The sequence below is a fragment of the Leucopleurus acutus genome (assembly GCF_964270905.1).
Source record: "Leucopleurus acutus genome assembly, chromosome: 2".
Taxonomy (NCBI): Eukaryota; Metazoa; Chordata; class Mammalia; order Artiodactyla; family Delphinidae; genus Leucopleurus; species Leucopleurus acutus.
In genome coordinates, this window is record NC_139143.1 from 157,283,104 (window position 1) to 157,303,328 (window position 20,225).

Genomic DNA, 20,225 nt, shown 5'->3' on the forward strand with positions numbered 1-20,225 from the left:
TCAGTGCGGTATTTGCACTGATTGGAAAGATGGTCTTTGTCAAACCAAGCCTCTGATTCATCTTGTGATCCTGAGCATGTTACATAACTTTCCCCACCCTATTGGGTGATTAACTGAACAGGGTTTGGCTGCATGTGCCCTGGTCCCTGAATGTGGAGTCTCAACCTCCAAAGTGAGAGGGAGCTCAGGTAGAGGCTGCTCTAATGAGAAGCGATATAGCAGAGTGGTTAGGAGCATGGTCTCCTAACCACTGGACTGGACCCTCTGGAGTCTCTACCACCTACTAGCAGTATGACTTGCCTTGAGCAAGTTACTTGTACTCTTTATGCCTCAGTTGCCTTATTGGCAAAATGGGATTAATAATAGTATCAATCTTATAGGACTATTGGGAGGATAAAATGTAAGAGCTTAGAACAGTGCCTGGCATGTAATAGCTATATGTATCAGCTCTTGTTAGTAGAATTACTACTAGTATTATTTTGACTCATGGCCTCATGGTGAGCTTTTGGGATACAGCAGGTGGCTGGGAGGCAGGCCCTGCTTCTCTGGGGAGCATAAAGGGAGCCTGCAGGCCCTCTGTCAGCATGTAGATGGGAATGCAGCACTATCCAAAGAGATTTTTTCCTTCCACTGGGATGGTAAGTTGGACTTCGCACCCTTCAATTTCCCTGCCCTCCTATAGTGCTGCCTCTGGGGCACCTCTGCTGCACAGAGATTTGTTTAAATAAATTCCATGACAAATGTATGTAAACAGATAGCTACAAAGAAATCATTTGGTTGTTTGCTGCCCTGAAGGGTCAACTTCACAGAGGCCACTAATATCAGAAGTTATTTACAGTTGAGTATCTAGAAGTATTTGAACTGAGGCTGATTCAGAGTCAGGTGCGTGTAGAGGTAGACGCAGGCTCGTACACCCCTGGGTGAGGATGCAGTTTCTAAGACTTTTGGTCTTCTTCATTTATTGGTATTATATATTTTTTAAAAATTCAGATTTCAGTAAAAGTAAATTATAATTCACTCTGCATGCCCCCCCCCCCCCCCCCCCCCGCCATAAGGAACAGCAGTGTCTATTTTCAGCCTCTTTTCTACATTTTAATTGCTCTGGGGTCTATGGGAATGGGTGAAGACGGACATGTAGGTGAAAAATCAGCCTTTTAAAGCTCCAATTTTTTACCCTTCCTTGTCCTGAAACTTCGAGCATCAGCTCTCATCTGTCAAAGTGTAAATCAGCAATTAAAACCCAAACAGCCAAATGCCAAAGATGACCCGAAGCACAAAGCAACTGACAAACAAGTCCGGACAAATCGACGGGTAATTTATAAGCTTTGCCCTAAAATCTAATTATTTGGCAATTCGAATTTGCAGCCAGCCAGGGCTCGGCAATAAATTTAACCCGCCATAAATTATTTAGGAGCAGACTGTGGTGTAAATCAAAACCACGAGTGTTTGTTTAAGAAATAAGCTCCTTGTGCATAAAATGTCTTTTTTTTTTTTTTTTTCCAAAGGAGAAACTGTTAAGCAAACCATGTTCCCTCCGTTGCCCAGTGCAGCCCTCACTTCTCCCTCTCAACTTCCCCTCTTCCCTGTGGCCAAGAGCCTCTTTGATCCCTTGGAGAAAGGGCCTGCCTTTGCATGGACCTTTTATTGAAAAATCATTGTCTGGATAAAACCCATGTTTTCACCAGGTACTGCTTTTTCTGCCTTGCTATGTGATGATGTTGCTTTTGGATTTTATCAAACCTTTCTCTGCAGGGGCGCACAGTTTTTGGACTAAAGAGTCAGTGGATGTAGAGAAGGGCTAGATTAGTTGTTACCATCTCTAAATTGAGGGAATGCCAGTTCCTAGGTTGAGAGGGGGGAGCCATGAAGAATGATCTGCCCATTTTAGACAGGACCGTAGAAACATCGGCTCAGGCAAAGAAGAGTCTGTGCTTTGGAGAAAAGGTCTGTAAGAATGCTACACTGTTAAACCCTCTGGCCCATTGTCAAGAAATGCCTAACCCAAGTCCCTTCTGCTTAAAATCCTTTTGTTGTTGTTGTTGTATCTTTGAATATAATCTTATCACTGCAGACACTTTAGCTTAAGGGAGTCTGAATACCCCGAAAGCGACCTACACATTTATTTCTTGTAGTCTACTGATCGTGCGTGTGAAATTTCATTTGAAATGCTGTTGCAGTTTTGTCCTCAGTTTATCAAGAGAATCACTGGGGTTCCTACTTAAGCAATTTTAGAAAGTAGCTGCATTTGAAATCTCTGCTCCACTTGAAAAGGTAAAAGAGTATTTGCTTGGTGCTTCCTTTTAATCTCTCTGGCTTCCCTTCCCTTTAAAAAAAAATTTGCAGCTAGCATTTTATTGATTGAGACAGCAGATACAATAGGTTTAGAACCATGGATACTTTGAAAAATCCAAGTTCCAAGGCTTTTGTGCTTAGTCATCAAGTCGTGGCCACTTCCCATCAACCATCAGCAGACCAGCTTTTTGTGGTTATGGTGCTCTACCCTTGGACAACCTAGTAGTGCAGGTAGCGGTGGATGGTGTAGGGTGACAAAACTATCCCAATTTTAGCAAATTCCTGCTCCAGGAAACTGTGGTCCCAGGCAAACAGAAAACTGGGATGTTGGTGGTTTGTAGCAGTTGAGGGAGGATGGGAGACCACTTAGAGATGAGAGGTAGAAAGTAGAAAGTATCAATACTTTGGAGCGATGTATATCTGCATTTGAATCCTGGCTCTACCACCAACCATCACTTCACCTCTCTGGTCCTGTGGAGAACTCTGGGAAAACAGAGAATTTTCTGTTATAGCCATGCGCTTGGCTTCTGTCTTGCTATTTATCAGCCGCTTCATGTGTTTACTCACCAAAAGCAGAGAATGAGGTCTGTGTGCTGGAACAGACCTGGGTGCTAGAGATGCAAACTGAAGGCTCACAGTTCTGCCCTCTCCGAGCCCAGAGCTCAGCGCCATCTGTGTCCCTGCAGCCATAGTGGAGTCTTTTCAGTAGCAATCCTGCAGGACTTTCTGCCTGGATGGTCCACATTTCATCGCTCTTGTAACGCAAGAACAGCCTTTCTTCCTGGGAGATAGGAGTCTGAGCTCCTTAAAGACAGCCTTTCAGACTAAAAGCATCAGATCTTTCTTGACCCTTCAGATTTTGAAACCTGTTAGTCCTACTCTCTTTAAGTCTCATTTTCCCTATTTGGAGTCCCAACTCTGTCCCTTACTAGCAGTGTTACCTTGAGCAAGTGACAACTGCTTTTCGGGCCTTAGTTGTTCTGTAAAATAGGGATAATAGTGATTCCCATCTCATGAGTTGTTAGGTAGATTCAATGCGGTCATTCCTATTGAGCATTTAGCAGAGTGTCTGCCACATAGTTAACAATAAATGGAAAGAAGGAAATGATTCCATTTTGTGTGTGTCTCCGAGGGTCTTGGGGCCAGCTCCTCTCTACCCCTTGCCCAGACTCTGAGCACCTCAGACAGAGGAGCCACATCTCATTGTATTTGCCTCCATGTCCACACCCAGCCCCTGCCTGGTAGATAGTAGGTGCTTAATAGTATTGGTTTATGACCTGATGGTGATGACGATATGACTTATATTCCAGGGTTAAAAAGGGTAAGATAAGAAAATACATTTGAAAGCACACTGTAATAAAAAGCATAACACTGGGTATGTGGTTCCACTAAGATGTTTATCGTAGTGCATTGTTCATCACTTGCTCATGTATCTTTTCTGCCCTCTAGTTCGAGTACTTCTGCAATGCAGACTACATCTTATCTCTGAATCCCACTCCAACTCTTGTCCAGTGTCCTACACAGAGTAGATGCTCAGGTAGTTTAATTGAATGCAAATGTCATACAAAAGTAAGGAATTGAGAAATTATTATTAGCGTTGGGAAAGAGGGCTGGTAAATACAGAGCAGTTCTTCTTTCCTTCATGGTGCTACCTTTACACAAGCAGACACTCAAATGTTCCTTTAAAAAAACATGTTCCCAGGGGAATGAGGAAATAGAAGGAGGGCAAAGGAGGAAGGGCAGAAATAACAGTTTCATGATCCGAGCACCTGCCCCTAGAAGCTGGCACTTAGGGCACATCTGCACAAGCTCTTGGGTGGAATTAATGTGATCAGCTTAGAGTTTGGGGGTTCCCGCCCTGATTCATTATCAGCTGAAAACTGTTGAAGTGTTTGGCATACCCAAGGTGTATTAGCTGCGGAGTTTTGTCATCTGGTACAGATTGGGGCTCCTCTCCTATGAATGGGCTGTTGGGGCCAGTGTTTTGAGGCTCTGGGCTTGTCTGGGCAATATGGGAAGGTTAGAAGTATCTAAGTGAAGTCCTTACTCTTCTGACTCCCCAAAGGGTCATCTATCAAAAGTTCCTCTTTTGCATCCTCAGTGGCTCAAAAGAATATGCCAGTGTGTAAGGTCATTGCTACAACAGCTGATGGTGGTGCTGAGGAAGGGCCCCTGCAAAGTCATGTTCTGAGATTGGCCCTCTTCTTGGTCTTGGAGGGAAGGCTTGGCTGATGGGCATGCAACATGGGAGAGGTGTTCAGGACAGGTCCAATTTGCTGTGTTCTGGCCCCCAGGCATTTCAGGGGTCACTCCTCTTCACATGGAGTCAAGGCTGGCTTGTTCCCCCTCTCTGGGAGGGTCATACTTAGTGTGAGCACTTAGGTTGGCTCCATTTCCCCAGGGGTGAGGAAGCCAGCAGCAGGAAAGATTGAGCTGCAGCAGGGAAACCCAAAGGCCAAGTTTTAAGAGTATCTGTTGGGGATGCTGACTCGGTGCTGGTCAGAGTGGGAGCTGAAGCGCTTACTATTTTACAATAAATACTAATAAAATTCTAGATCTATAATAACATTTCAGATCTCTAAAACAAACCATGTGCTTGTAAAAAAGTGGAAAGAGATCAACTTTAAGCCATAAATTCTTGGTAATAGAGGGTTTTTTTTCTATTTATGTTTGATAGATATTTTTGTTTCCAGAGGAATGTCAACTCCTAATTTCATAATGTATCATGGGCTTAAGAAAATTGAATTTAATAAAAGCCAGAGATGAATGGCATCCTTAAAGGTCCCAACACTTGTCTTTATTAGCAGGACAAACTGCAGGTCTCCAAACACTGCTTCTCTCCAAATGAAAGTTTAAATGAAAAGTACAGTTGTGTCACAGGTTAAATTTCATTGTGGGCCCAGCTAACATTGTTAGTGAGGAGCTGGCTGTATTTGTTTCCTTAGACACCAGGGCAGCCAAACTCACCAGGCTACGGAGGTCTTTCTGTTGGGGAAGTGTTTCTCCTACTTAGCGGCAGAGGAAGGATATATCAGAAATGGGCCTGACTCAGATGAGCCCCACCTCAGGGTTAGCACTTGGAAATCTTGGGTATCTGATTTCAAAATACACATTGGGGACCCAGTGTGTATTTTCTGTGTGTGTGCCTCAGTTCTGTTTTTCAGAGCCAAACTCTCCTCTCTGGCCTACTTCCTAGTGCGGTGGGAGGAGAGGCATTACCTAGTTTAAGCAGCAGCCTGGGCTTCCTCTCTGTTCCCTTCTGCCTCAGTCTTACAGTCTTTCCGCCCTTCCTATCTCTGGGGGCTCCTGTCAGCTTCCCCATCTTTGGGGGCACTCCAGGGAGACCAGTCAACCAGAACCTTTGAATTTCTCAGTCATGAAATCTGGCTGCCTTGATTTGTTCTTCAGTCCTGCTGTGATGTGTTGGATAAAGATGCTTTAAAAATGAGGCCAACAGAGCAGGTATGTTTGGTGGGGAGGCGCCAGGCTGCCGTGGAATATCAGGGAGATGGGCTGTTTCTCCTTCTGTCTCCCGGCTCATCCATTTCCTTAGTGCAGTCGGGTGTCAACGGCTTCTGTGTTGTCTCTTCAGGCTGTCCCTGGAGAGAGCCAGTTTGCCTTGATTTTAGTGATACTGGAAAGGTCCGCACCAGAACGGGGGACCTGGGATAGGGATGCCACTGGGGCTGACTGTGGTGGCCACTGAGTGGGCAAAGCCCCCCTCCTCTCTCTGCAGTGGAGGCCTTTTTCACATGCTAATTTTACTGGGAGGATTTTGGTTTTTTTTTTATTTATTTTTATTATTTCCTATTTGTCTCTTCCAGATGTTTTCAGGGCAGTTTTTTTGTGTTGTAAACTAATTCCATTCATGTTTTAAAAATTTATGAAAGCGCTAATAAAAATGTCAAAGTGGTAAAAATGTTAGCTTTTCCTCTGCTTTGATTAAATTTTGCGAACTGTTTTTGAATATTAAAAAGCACTCATTTTTTTTATTCTCTCTCCTGGCTTTCCCTCTTCTCTCCAGCATGTGCGTGCTCTCTCCGGCCCTCTCCCCACTCTGGCGTGTTCCTCCCTTCCCAGGAGCGATGTATGAGGCGGGCTGCACAGCCGGCGTGCTGCAAGCCTGTTTGCACACCAGGACCTTGGTGCTGTGCATCTCTATTAAATAATGGAGACAAATTAATCTTAGAGACACCAAACAAATTGTCACTCCTCCTTCTCTTCCATTACGTTCCAGTGGACTGGGAAGGGCTGGCTAAGTGATTGGGTTGGGGGGGGCAGGGGGAGAAGCTGAGGGGTGGGCGTACTGCCTGAAAGAAAGGTGGGAGGGCACTAACTCTTATTACTCTTATTCAGTTTTCCTCTTCAGTATCCCCTTTGGCCCCTTTGGCTTTATTTATTATTTATCTTTTTTATTTCCTTTTGTAAAAACTAATGAAACTCATCGGCTCTGTTTAAACTTCATATATGGAAGTCTGTGCATTAGTCTGATGGCTGGTTATTTATGTGACTGGAGACCCAGGCCCATTCCAGGGCAGGGACCTGGGCAAGAGGAAGGGGGTCCTACTTTTAGGGGCTCGAGTGAGCAGGCCTCTGCTAGAGAACCAGTTGGGGAAATCAAGGCAGATGTTCCCACTGTCTTCCCTCCCCTTTCCAGAGACAGTGGGAATGGTATATGTGTTGAGTCCCTGGAACCTGTGAGGATGTTAACAGCGGGAGGGTTAGGATTATAACTGAGCTGGCACCATCTCACTCAATCTTGGGTTTGGCCTGGCAGGAGCTAATGAGTCCAAAACACTCCCCCATTCTTGACTCTGAGTTATTTGAAACGGTTAGTTAAGAAAAACTCATTCCTCCTTTTCTGTGCCTTTGCCGTTCCAGGAAATCATCGAGTTCCCCATCCTGAAGCTAAATGGCCGGACCATGGAGATTGAGTCTACCTTTCACATGTATGTCCAGCCCGTAGTCCATCCACAGCTTACTCCTTTCTGTACAGAGGTAAGGGCCCTGGCTGGGCAGCAGGGGTTGCTGGGACGGGAGCTTGGGGATCACTGGTGCTCTATACTGGCTGCTTAGGTCTTTTCAGTGGTTAAGGCAGGTGTGCATTGGACCCAGTCAGCTTTTTACAAAGCCTGCCACTCCCCTTGGACCAGTGTGGTCATTGGGGGACCCAGGGAGAGCAGTGGCACAATCTGTCCCAGCTTCCCCAACATTTTCCCTTCCTTGTCATCCCTCCCCTTCTTGGTGACCAGGTACTTGGAATTTAGGAGCAGGGTGGTGCCTCTGGGGTTCAGCTTCTTTTCAGTTCCATTTCCCTTAGGGCCCTTGGCAAGAGGTGAAGATTTCAGCTTCTTGGAAGCAGAGGTTATGTTCAGGCTTTCTTAGCTTTCTGGTGATGTTTTTCTGTGCTTGAGCAAAGTGGTCCTGTGTGAAGCATTGGCTGAATTTGTGGGAAGCACAGCGCTATCACTGAGGAAAGACAAGAGCAGTCCAAGTGGGGTATGAGGACAGCCTGGCTGAGGCTGAAATGTCCTTATCCTTATCCTAGGCTGGTTCTGTACTCGGCCACCTTGCCAACAGGTTAGTATGGCCCCACTTCACAGATTGTGAAACCGGGACTAACTGAGATCTTGATGCTTGCTGGAGGCTCAAAGAGCCATTGGCAGAGAGGAGGTGCCCCTGAAGAGTCTGGCTCCCAGGACTCTATGGAGAGGCCTTCTATGGCTGCTTTTCCCTGCGGTGCATTGTGTTATTTACTCTGTGGTAGCCACAAGCTGTGTGTGGTGGAATCACCGGTCAAGTGTGTGTGGTAGAGGTGATGGGAAAACATGAGCGTTTTTGGAATCTTAAGCATTTGGGGTGAGAATACATTAGAGACTTCGTGCCTTCATTTAGAGACCTACTTTCTTCATATGAATGAAACAGGAGGAAAGAAGTTCTTGAGTAATCCCGAAACAATCCCTTTGGTGTGGAAGGGGCTGGGGAAGGGCCTGCCTGCACTGCTGGGGGTGCTCAGTGGGCTCTGAGACTGACTTAGCCCAAATATGAGTCTTAAGGGTCTCTCCAGGGCTGGATGCCAGTGACCCAGGTGGGCCTTTTGTTGTAGGCATCCATCTGCCAAGGTGTCTAGTCTCTCAAGCCTTTTGTTGTTCCAACCAATGATGTTGAGGCTCTTGCTTCCTCTGGGGTCAAGAGGTACATACCTTCCCTCTTTCCCCTGGGAATTACCTATACCACTAGGGGGTGCTAATCTGTCCTGTTTGCCCCTTTTGAAAAAAATCATCATTTTAATGATGATGAAAATCCCCTTCCTTATGGGAAGGGAAGGGAAGACTTCCCTTAAACCAGCCAGATACCTGAGCCCTCCACTGGCCTGAAAGTGTAATGTCCTCTTATCCTTTTCTTCCTCTTCCATATGTGTGACCTCCCCCTTGGGGGCTCCAGTTCCAGCTTGCTGCCTGGCATAGACAGGCAGGCCTAAATTTGGGGAAGTTGCTACTTGTTTAGGAATGGAGCAGAGCGTTGCTGGAACTCAGCCCTGGGCAGGAATGGATGATTGAGAATATTGGGAAAAGGGTTTTTTTTCAGAGCAGGGCTGCTGCTGCTTCTCTTTTGGGGAAGGGGAGGAAGGATTGTGAGCCTTTTTTTTTTTTTTTTTAAATTTATTTATTTAATTTTGGCTGCATTGGGTCTTTGTTGCTGTGTGCGGGCTTTCTTTAGTTGCAGCAAGCGGGGGCTACTCTTCGTTGCGGTGGCTTCTCTTGTGGCAGAGCACGGGCTCTAGGCGCACGGGCTTCAGTAGTTGTGGCATGTGGGCTCAGTAGTTGTGGCTCGCGGGCTCTAGAGCGCAGGCTCAGTAGTTGTGGTGCACGGGCTTAGTTGCTCCGCGGCACGTGGGATATTCCCGGACCAGGGCTCAAACCTGTGTCTCCTGCATTGGCAGGCGGATTCTTAACCACTGCGCTACCAGGGAAGTCCCGATTGTGAGACTTTGATGAAAGATGTTTCTTTTTTGTAGAAAGTTTCACCCAAGGACACACATACATAATTTGGACGGTAGTAGGCTTGGTGGTGTGGGATCCTCATTACGAAGCCTGCTCTGAAGTGAGGCTGTGGCTGTGGCTGTGCTGTAGGTATGGATTCTGCCATTTTGTCTCGGGCTTCCAGAGCTCAGAACTCTCCCTGGCCTGGTCCCTGCCTTTGCATCCAGCCTCAGATCTCCCTGCTTCGTCTCCCCCTCACTTCCCTCAGTCTGCCTCTGCACGCGATGGTCTTTCTGCCTCTGTGTTGCACCCACCCTCCTACTTGTCCTCCAGCACCCTGCTCAGGGTCACCTTCTCTGAGAAGCCTTCCTTGAGCCCAGGCTGGGCTGTGCTTACCCCAGCGTAGCACCAGTCAGATACATTATACTGCAGTCATTTATCCTCTCTCACTAGATTGTGAGTTCCTTGAGGGCAGAAATTAGATCTGATCCATCTCGGTCCCATCCTTAGGGCCTGGCACCAAGTAAAACTACATGTCCCTTGAGTGAATATTGTCAAGGAGTTTTTCAACCACACCTTGCCTCCCCTCAGAGTAGCTGTACTGCTGAGTTGCTCTTTTGAGTAAGTAAAGTCTTCTTTGTAAAACCTCAGATCATCTAAATATTGCCCCACCTTCATACTAGATGGATTGTAATGCAAAGAGAGGCATGGACACGGGACGGGGCTGTCGTTCTGAGACCTCATCCAATCTGGCGGTGGTTGCCTTTGTGGGTCGGGAGGGAGGTCATTATGGCCAGAAGGAATCTTTCATTAGTAAGTGTGAGAAACAAAAACCTCCAGATTTTCCTAAGCAGCTCCTCTGGTAGGATTTTCTCTCTTGCACAAGAAGTGTTTTAAGAACCCTGACTGTGTGCGTACATGCACAAGCACATGCTTGTGTTGGGAGAGAGACAGGCTCAGTGCTGGGCAGTAGGAAGAGGAATTCTGCCTTGAGTGAGTCTGCAGCCCACATGTAGACACTCTTACTTGCTCTGTGTAATGAACATGTTGTTAGCCTTCTTGAGGTCCTTTCTTAGTTCCAGTTGATAGTTGGTCTGGAGACATGGTTCTGACAGAGATAGGATGGGATGTGTTTCTTTCCTTTCCCTACCACCTCTAGAATCAGCTCCAACTCATCAGATCTCTGTCTCTAGCAGCTGGGCTGACCATGTGCAGTCTTTTTTGTTGTTGTTGTCATTGTGAGAAAAAAAAACCAGGAAAAATACCCATTTTGCTAACTGCCAGTAAAGGGCTTTGTCTTGCACCTGTACTTATAAAGGGTGAGATTTATTGGTCTCTTTGTCTGAGGAGAAAGAGTGGGTCTGATTATCAGATTGCACACCAGAGACAAGTGCTTATGTAATCAACAAACTGTCTTGGTGTCAGAATACGATTGTGCTGGAGATAAACTGTGAAGGGAGAAAGCACTGGATGCTGACATGCTATTGGCACCGAGTGTCCTGGGCTGCTTCGTGTAGTTGCCAGTGTTTATGAGGAAGCCAGCTCGTTCCTGGACAAAGCCCTTGTGCGGGAGGGGATCTCAGTAACCAGCCATGTTATCAGTCAGGGTCAAAAGCTCCTCGCCTTGTGGTTTCTGAGTCTGGAGAAGCGGGAGTTAATCTGTAATCCCTCAGTGAAAGGAGCCACAGAGCACACATTAATTCTTCCTCTCACCTCTCCTGCTTTAAGTGGTTAAGGTCTCTGAGCTCTGTTTAGCCTGTGAGCCCTGGTTCTCAGCTTAATAAATACTTGGCTTTGCTCTAGTACCTTTCATTGTGAGGCTGTGAAAGCTTTTTACAAACATATATTAACCCAAGTGGGAATGGGCATAAAGAGCAGCATGAAAGATTTAGGTTAGGCATAAGGTATAACTTCCCAGTATTTATTTTATTATATTGTCTCTCTTCCTCACAGTTTGTGGTACAAGTCTTACAGGTTGTCAGTATCAGGTACAGGGACTGACTTTTAAGATTTCATTCCCTTTTCATCCAGTGCCTTGGCAGAGCTGATAAGATGTGGTCCATTGTTGGAGGCATTAATGCAGGGGAGTGAGGCCTGCCCCTGAAAGGATCTCCAGCCCCTGTGTCTCTGGGGGTTGAGTTCAAGTCCTTCAGCTGTAAGCCGTAAGTCATGTCCTGCTGGACATGGTGGTCTGGGAAGCATGGAGAGGGAGGGAGCTGAGCTCACTAGGCTCCTCCCAGGCTGAATGATTCTGGGATTGCTGAGCCCTGGAGAGGAGTGTGAGAGAGCCCCAGGATCCGGGAGGCTCCCACCCTCACCACACCCCACGGTGGGAAGAGGTGGGCCTAGTCTGTGGTGAGAGACCCTGCGGAGCAGCGCTCCGGTTTTTCTTTTCTGTGTAGTGCATTTCCTGGGGCCCAGGGAAGGTGCTTGTGGACCTTGTACACAAGTGCTGACCTAAGTCCCATCTCCACGGAGGGAGGGTTCTTGGCAAGGGTGCCATTGGTTTCCTGTGTAAGCAAGACTTTCTGGAAGCCCTTCAGTGTTCATCTGAGTGACGCTTGGTGGGAGCCAAGAGAAGGAGTAGACCTAACCTTGCCCCAGGAAACTCAGACTGGACATGAGACTGTACACAGACCCTGGGGCTTTCCGAGAAGAATGGCTGTGGGCCCTCTTTTCCAGGATAGTCCTGACCCAAAGCCCCAGCTCCAGGCTTGGGGATGTGACTTGGCCCTGGGAGAACTGAGCAGGAGAGAAGCTGGGCGAGAAAGGGCAGTGGTAGGTGCATGGGTGCCAGCCAGTCATCTGGCTATTGGACCTGGAGTTGGCAACAGGCCTACTCTGGACTCCGGCCCCTGCTTGAGACAAAACACAGGGCCCTTCCTGCTCAGTGTGTGGGTCGGGAAGGCCAACAGGCTCTGGGTGCTGGCTGGACTGGGCCAGGACGGGGCTGCCAAGAAGAACGCAGATTCCACAAGGGCAGGGTTTCCACGCTTTTCTTCACTGCTGGATCCCCGCTTCCTAGAATGGGGCCAAGCCTCTCCAGGAGTAGATGTTGACTAAATAAAAGGAGGAGTCTTAGCACTCCAAGATGAAAGCTACAGACCCTGGGCTCTTCCCCATCCCCACCCCCAGCCCTCAGGGGACCGACCACCTTTTCTTCTCTTTGGCTCAGGCCCTCCCTCTGCTGGGCAGTTCTTTGGTCTCCCAAGCAAGGAAAGGGTGTGGAGGTGCCAGCCGGGTGGGCATGCTGTGGGTTAAAGCCTCGCAAAACAACAGTGTAGTTAATCTTTCTAATTTATTTTCCTTTTAGACCATGGGAAGTCTGTAGGCAGCAGCTGTTACCCAATTAAAATACAGATTAATATAAAAACAGTTTCTGGAATATAAAATAGAGTGGCTGTGTCCTTACACTTCCTTAAAATACCACCTAATAATGACTTGATGAACTACAGAAACCCACCTAGAGGAACTCAGCGTTCTTAAAATGAAAATTTCTTCCCTAAAAGGTGTGTATTACCATTCCATGTAAGTCGCTATGAGAAAATAACCTTCCCTCTTAGAGCCAACGGTTTCTGTGAGTTGGGTATTTGGTATTCATTAAATGTAATTATAGTTTAATTGGAGTTTAATCCCCACCCCCACCCCCCCCACCCCCCCCACCCCCGCACTTAAAAAAAGAAAAGTTTCCAAGCAGGCCTGAGATGCTACTCTGTCTGGAAGTGGCTGGGGGCATGTTGGCCACCATGATTTCCAGCTGGGCCCACGTCTGTGCAGGGGGCCTCCTGCCGCAAGCCTTCCAGGGAGCCTATCTAGTCTGCGCTTGAGGGGTATTTTCCACTTCAAAACAAAACAAAGCAGCAAGCTGGTTTGAACCTAGGCCTGACCTGGGGGGAGCGGAAGCCCTTGAGTCAGAAATTCTCTAGACTAGGTTCGTAGGCTTTTTTGTCTGCTAAAGGTGCCTGTTTCCTGCTTGGCTAGCCGGTATTGAGGGCCCAGGTATGTGGGGTGAAGGGTGGATGCCTGGGGGGCTCCCCCGGCCCATTGCTGGTTTCAGAGGGGTAAGTGCTGGACACCGGCGCTCAGAGAAGGGGTGGACTTGGAACCAAGTGTGCTGGTCCCATGTGAGCATTCCCCGAGTTCTGCAGGAACTTCTGAGAAGCTTGGAGGTGAATTCACTGTAATTCGGGGGGAGTTATTGAGCCTATTGAATTCAGAAGACACATAAAACCAAATTTTCTGCAAAATGAAAGCTGAAACAGGTCTGAGACCCACCCCGTGGTCGGTATGTGGATGTGTACCCCCATCTTGGGGCAGGAAGTTGTGGGGAAACTTGATTCCCAAGGCTTCTGTCAGGTTCGGAGCCTACAGCTGTGCAGGTCAGAGTCTTTACGGTAGAAGGAGAAAAACAGAAAGGAAAGGATCCAGTCCAGCTTGGAGTCCCTGCGCCCTGGTTTTCCACCCATCGGCTCTTTCTCTTTTCTTTCAGCTCACCGGGATTATTCAAGCCATGGTGGATGGTCAGCCAAGCCTGCAGCAAGTGCTGGAGGTAGGTTGAGTGACCTTTAATTCCTGACCTCTGACCCCTTCCTGCTGCCTTCCTCGCCTTCCTCTCCCTCCCCTCTTGAGAACGTAGCCCTGTAATTTGACTATGATTATGGCTTGATTAGAATAACATTTGCTGTCACATCAGTGACATGCTGTTGAGAGTATTGAACCATTGATCTGTCATCTCCAGCTGTTCCCGTCAGGGTTACTGACGGAGATGTCCGAGTGCCACCGGGGGTTGGTGGAGGCCCCTCCAGCTCCCGGCCTGTGGCTGTGCTGTCTGGCGGCTCCGGCGGCTCGGGCAGCCCGCGCTGGGCGGCTGGGAGTAGGGGAGCCAAGCTGCAGCACTGCGGGCTGGCCCCGGGGACTGGAGGTGTTTTTGTTTAGCTTTAGTGTTGGCTTCCTGTGGCATGTGAGCACTTCATTAACTCACGCAGAACTCCCCATCGATGGCTTTTGTTTGCTGTCAGCTCCTCCAGGAGGTGCGGCCGGCCCGCCTGCCCCACTGCAGCTTGCCGCTGGATGCATCGTGCCTGTCAGGGGTGCAGAGGCTGCGCTGGGTAATGATTCCTAATCAGAATAATTACAACAATTGCCTATGTGAGGAAAATCAAATTAAAGGCTTTAGAACCCTTGGCAGAGACCACACTTCTGGGATGTTCTCCTCCGGGAGCTGGAAAAGGTTAAGACGCTGCTGCTTGTGCTCCAGCCTGAGGGAGTCAGGAAGCGGTGCTTGGCCTCAGCTCATCTCCCACCCCCGCGGGCCTGGGGTTTTCAGAGAGGGAGAAAGGTCCCCCTCCCACTCCCTTCTCTAGCGGGAGAAGAGAAGAGAAAAAGCCTGTGGATCTCCTTAGGTGCTTTATTTATCTCTAAGAGCAATAAACCCAAAGCTCAGCCCCTATATCACAGGAGAGAGCAGAGTGTCTGGGAGGATAGCAGAGCACATCTGCCTCGGAGGTAGTCCACCTGGAGGGAGCAGGGTGCTGGAGAGGGAGGAAGAGCTCTTTCTTGAGCCTAGAGGCCTGTCCCATGGGAGAGAGAAATGCAGACTGAATTTCCTGGGGCTCCTCAGGATGGAACTAGGGCCAGAGAGAGAGGTCTAGGCTCACCCAGTGGCCAAGTGCATTCCCTGTCCCAGGGAGTGTGCAGGCCCAGGCTCTGTGGCTGGTCAGGTTCTTGTGGGGTTGGGAGAAGATGGGCTCTGAGGTGTCTCCCAGCCCCACTGACCCTCTTTTTCGGGTGGGGAGATTCACCCTATGACTAAGCGGGGTCCTCAGCCTGGACTGCTCCCTCCGGGCCCAGACTCAAGGAGAAAGAGGGGACCCTTCCTTCCCTATCTCCCAGCCAGCATCCCAGAGCGAGGCTAAGGGGGCAGGCAGCTTTTCCCTGGAGTGTCTCTGGCTGGGATCCCCGGAGGAAGATGCTTATTCTGGGCCAGCACCAAACCAGCGCTGTCGAGGTTATGGAGTTTTCTCCACAGTGGCGCTGGTTGAGGGGGAGATTGTTCTTCAGAAGGCTTCCTCCTGCTGACCCCAGGCCAGCTCTGGAGCAGGATGCTCAGAGGATTCTGAGTCTCACCCAGGAAGCTACTTTCTGCTATTTCAGCATACTTTGGGGGTGAAGAGGGGGAGATTCCTGGCATTGGCCTAGATAGGAAGTCTCCAGGAGGACAAGGAGACCAGACTGGGCTCTACTCTTTCCCATTAGCCTTGAGTTGGTTATAGAGCTGAAGAGTTAGTTCTTGTCCTAAGCAAGGCCCTGAGCAGATGGCCAGTTAGATGTTTGCCTGACACATTTGTTCTAAGCAGGGCTCAGTCTGCATTCCTCTAGACCTTCAATAGCCAGGAGGGCTGGCTGACTGGGGCTTGTCTTGGTGGTCCCTCCAACCCTTTATCCATTCAAACAGGAAGGGAAGGAAAAGGACAGTCCTGATTACAAAAGTATCACTTTCCTGGACAGGCTCGTAGCAGAAGCTGCTCACTAAATATCTGCTGCATGAGTGAATGGCCTCGGCCCTAAGCTTCGAAGGAGCAGTAAGTGCTTCTCATGGTGAAGCCCTGGTCTTGCTGGGCATTTCCTCCTGACAGTCCTGTCCTGTCCTGTCCTGTCCTGCTCTCTTTTCCAGGACCACTTGCAGGAATTGGGGCGTTGGGGAGCCCCCTAGCAGGTGGGGCACTTACCTTGGGGATTTAAGGCCAGTGAACTGGAGCGAGATTAGCTGACTTAGGGACCTTCAGGTTTGCCTTACCTCTTTTCTTATGTAAAGTCTGCCTTATTTTCTTTAGGTGACCCTGGGGAAAGGATGCATGTGTGCGTGCATGTATGTGTGTGTCGTGCAAGGGTTTGGGCCAGAGTGACTGGGGAGACAAACCATTCAGCAGTGGAAGGTCCAGAATTTAGCTGTTGGGGAGACCCTCGGGCTGAGGAGGATTCTCTGGTGTGAAGAGGGTCTGCAGAGTCCGGTACTGAGGAGTGGCCCCGATGTCCCAGGAGATAGGGCTGCTGTGGTTGTGGACCTAGATGGGATCCTTGGCCCTGTTCCAGGACTGCTTCGGCATGGGTCAGGCCTCCCGAATCTCTGCGGTTCCAGGGAGCCCAGGATTACCATGGGCTCTCCATTACCTGCTGGGCACACAAGGCCCTTCACAATCTGGCCTAACCTAGTCCCCCAGCCTCAGTTCCTGCCCTACCTTTCAATCACAGCGGACTCCAGTCACATTATTTCTTACTCACATTTTAATCAAGAAGACACTGTGCTGGGTTAGGGATTAAGACGGTGAATAAGACAGCTAAGAGTCCCTGCCTTTGTGATGCTGATAGTATGGTGGGGAAGGCAGACATTAAACAGACAGTTGCTAATCAGATACAAAATGTCTGTGCCTAAGCCTTTGCCTCTGCCTGGAGTGTCCTTTCCTGTGTTCTGTGCTGTCAAGCAAACTCTTAGTTTTGTCATCAAGCCCTTAGTTCAGTCATCTTTATGAAGCCTTTCTGACTCCTTTCCCTGTAAAAGGTGAGGCTAGCCTCTGCCTCTTCTTGGTCTGATGGCATCCTGGGTACTTCTCCATTGCTGCCTCTATTATATTGTATTAAGATGATCTGTCTTTCTCCCCTTCCCAGCCTACTGTCTATTTTTAGGTAGGCACTTAATACATTATCACATATAATTCTCAAAACAACCCTGTAAGGTTAGTCATCCTACCTCGTTTTATAGATGACGGAAACTGAAGTTCAGAGGGGTTATATGACTTTTAAATGACTTCCCATCAGTGACACAGCCAGGATATGGAAGAGCCAAGGTTAGAACCCAGATGTGTCTGACTTTCAATCCCACGTTTCTAACGACTACGCAATATAGCCTTTAAAAATAATTCTCCTGTGTGAGTGGAACGGCAGTGTGATCTGCCGCACTCTTGCCCCATGCCTAGGATCTTCTGAAAAACAGGCAATGCTTCATGAATTCTTTATGATAATTTTCTCGGTATATACTGATTTTAGTATTTGTACTTCCAGTGTGAGGCAAATAATAAAATGAATCAAAGGGATGAAGGGGAAGAAAGACTTAAAGTGTGTTTAGGATTAGTTTCTTTCCCTGTCTAGGAATTGAGCTCAGCCTTCAGAAGATTCCGCTGAATTTGAATCCCCAACCAGGAGAGGAGAAATACAAAGTCTGGGGCCAGTTTATGAGCTTCTAGCGACTGGAGCAGGCAGTGCTATCCCAGTTGTCAAGATGGGCCTATAGCCCGGCAGAGGACCCTCTTCTGCTAGACTCATGGTGAAAATTAACTTCACCTTCATTTGGGGAATAACCAAATTAATAAATTTGGTTAGTAGACATTTGGTGGGAGGGTGGAATGAATAAATGAGCGAATGAACCTGTGGATTGGAGTTCCCTGCATGGGGCCTCCTCCCAGCCTGTTCTCGTGGCCCCAGGACAGCCTGTGAGTGTGCTAGGCTGTGCCTTTGTTTGAGGACCAAAGGTATGTGGACTGACCTACTGGGATCTGTCCTTATCCTGTCCAGGGTGGGCTGCCAGGCACTGGGGGAGTGGAGGGGCCCCTGCCCCCCACCACTTGGGCTTGTGGGATCTGCCTGCAGGGATTGTCCTGCAAGGGCCTCCAAAGTTCTGAGTCAAGACTGAGACCCCAGAGTGGAGGGATAAGATTACAATTTTCTCCTGCTCTGATTACAAGCAGCTTATCTGCGTTTCACTGTGTGGCTCTTCACAGACTCAGGGAAAAAAAAAAGGAAAATCTCATCTGTTCTTGTTGTGTACTTTTCAGAGGGTCGATGAGTGGATGGCGAAAGAAGGCCTCTTAGATCCAAACGTCAAGTCAATTTTTGTCACCTGTGGAGACTGGGACTTAAAAGTCATGTGAGTATGAGCAGGACTCCTTTGCTGGCAGGGCTTGGAATCTGCGGGACCAGGTTTTGCCTTTCTCAGGCTCAGATGTCCAAGCCTCAGGGCACCTGGGTCGGGGAGTCCCTGGATTTTGGGGTCAGCAGGACAAGACAAGGGCTGAGAGCCCTGCCTTCTGCCTCTAGAACCAGGAGTGGACAGGCCAAGTACCCTGCTAGTACTGCTAGTACTGCTAGTACTGCTAGTACTGCTAGTACTGCTAGTACTGCTGTTGCCTTCCTGCTTTTGCCAGGGCAGCCCATCCTGTTGTGGAGCTACATGTTATTGCCCTGAAAAGAAGGAGGTAAAAGAGGGTCTTAAATTTTCTTCTAAACCAAATACATAGTATTTACTGTTCTAAATGCTTTGGAAATAGTAAGTCATTTACTAACCCTAGGGATTCTTGTTATTCTTATTTTATAGATGAAGACCTTAAGGCACAGAGAAGTTAAGTAACTTGCCCAAGAACACACAGAGCCAGAATTCAAACGCAGGCAACCTGGCTCCAGGGTCCATTCTCTTAACCATTATACTAGGCTAGGCTCTTATCTGGGATACGAGGCCCTGACGGTCCCACGGAGAGCCCATTGTGAGGATGAGACAGGGATGCTTCTAGGAAGCTGCCCAGGTCATCAGCCTCCTCTTTCCTCCTTTGTCGCCACTGCTTTTTCTCCTTTGTCTCCTGATCCTGCCCCAGTTATGGAAGACAGAACTGGTTCCTCTGCTGGGTTAACACTTCTGCCTCTTGGATGTCCTCCTGGATACCTGGCTTCAGAGAGCCCCCAAGGAACTAAAGCGGGGTGGAGGTAGTGGGGCACTGTTTGCTGAGGATTGATAGAATCGATACCTCTGTGTTCTTTGTGACTGAAGGTGGCAGCAAGCACTCTGTGTGTGTGTGTGTGTGTGTGTGTGTGTGTGTGTGTGTGTGTGTGAGCTTTTGAACATAGGGTAGGGTATTGGCCGGGGTGGGGAGTCGTGGCTCTAGAGTGACATTTCCTACAAATTCAGGCATTACTTTCTCACCAAGATCCTTTTTATGCCTTTTGGATGCTGGGCATTGAGGTGAAGTTCTGCACCCAGGTGGCTGTCAGCCTGCTATTGGACCCAACCCTCTAGGTGAGGTGGGAGGAAGGGCAGGCCTGGATCACATAAGCGCCTGTGCACCTGTCTCCCTCAGCCCTTAGGTCGTGTGCATGCTGACTGCACACCACAGGCTCCGGAGCTCCCGTTGACGCTCCTTGTCAGGGAAATTACAGTGGCTGGGCCTGGAGGCAGAGCTGAGTCAGGGGAGGGTTCCGCGGAGAAGGTGAGGAGGAGGAAGGCTGTTGTTGCTCTGTTACGGCATCCTGGGCAGCTTTGAGCGCTCGAAGTGGGAAGGGGCTTACGAGGAGCTCCAGCACAGGAGAAGCTGTCTGGGGTGGGGCGGGGCTCAGGCTGACACCCAGAGTTCTGGGGCTCATGTGGCCCAGACCAGAGGCCCAGTTTCTCCAGGTAGCCTTCTGAGACTCCCACTCTCCCAGTGGCTTTCTCTCTTTGATGTGTTCGTGTCCCAAACACCCAGTTTCAGCATCTTCTGTGATGCCTGTGAGTGGTGTGTACTTCTATGTGTATATGAAAGCTTTCCTGTGCGTGATGTTGGGGACCGTCTGGTTGGTTTCTGCATGAGAAGGAGAGGAGATGCCATCTTCCTTGGGTCTGGCCTGTGCTGGCCTACAGCACCAGTTCAGGCCTTGGCACGGTAGGCCCTGGACAGATTTTGGTGACTCGGGAGGCTGCTTTGCATCTTCATGAGAACTGGTGTAATCAAGAAGAGGGATAGGGTTGGGGAATCAAATCACACATAAAAGGAAATCAGATGTTAATGAGCACATACTATATTTCACTCAGTCCTCCTAACTGCCTTCTCGGGTAGGAGGTGGTGTCTCCCTTTTATAGATGAAAAAAACAAAGCACAATTAAAAACTGAGGCTCAAATTGGCAGACTCAGAGGTAGGCAGAATTGAATT

The 20,225-nt window shown here is 48.7% G+C and overlaps 1 protein-coding gene across 3 annotated transcripts in view; it reads left to right on the forward strand.

Moving 5' to 3' along the window:
- ERI3 (ERI1 exoribonuclease family member 3) overlaps positions 1-20,225 on the forward strand; it is a 129,311-nt gene that overhangs the window by 26,003 nt on the left and 83,083 nt on the right. For all 3 annotated transcript variants that reach the window (XM_082833926.1, XM_082833925.1, XM_082833924.1), the window contains 3 exons: positions 7,174-7,290; positions 13,765-13,824; positions 18,104-18,195. In XM_082833926.1, coding sequence (XP_082690052.1) covers positions 7,174-7,290; positions 13,765-13,824; positions 18,104-18,195 — 269 coding nt within the window. The remainder of the gene's footprint in view (positions 1-7,173; positions 7,291-13,764; positions 13,825-18,103; positions 18,196-20,225) is intronic.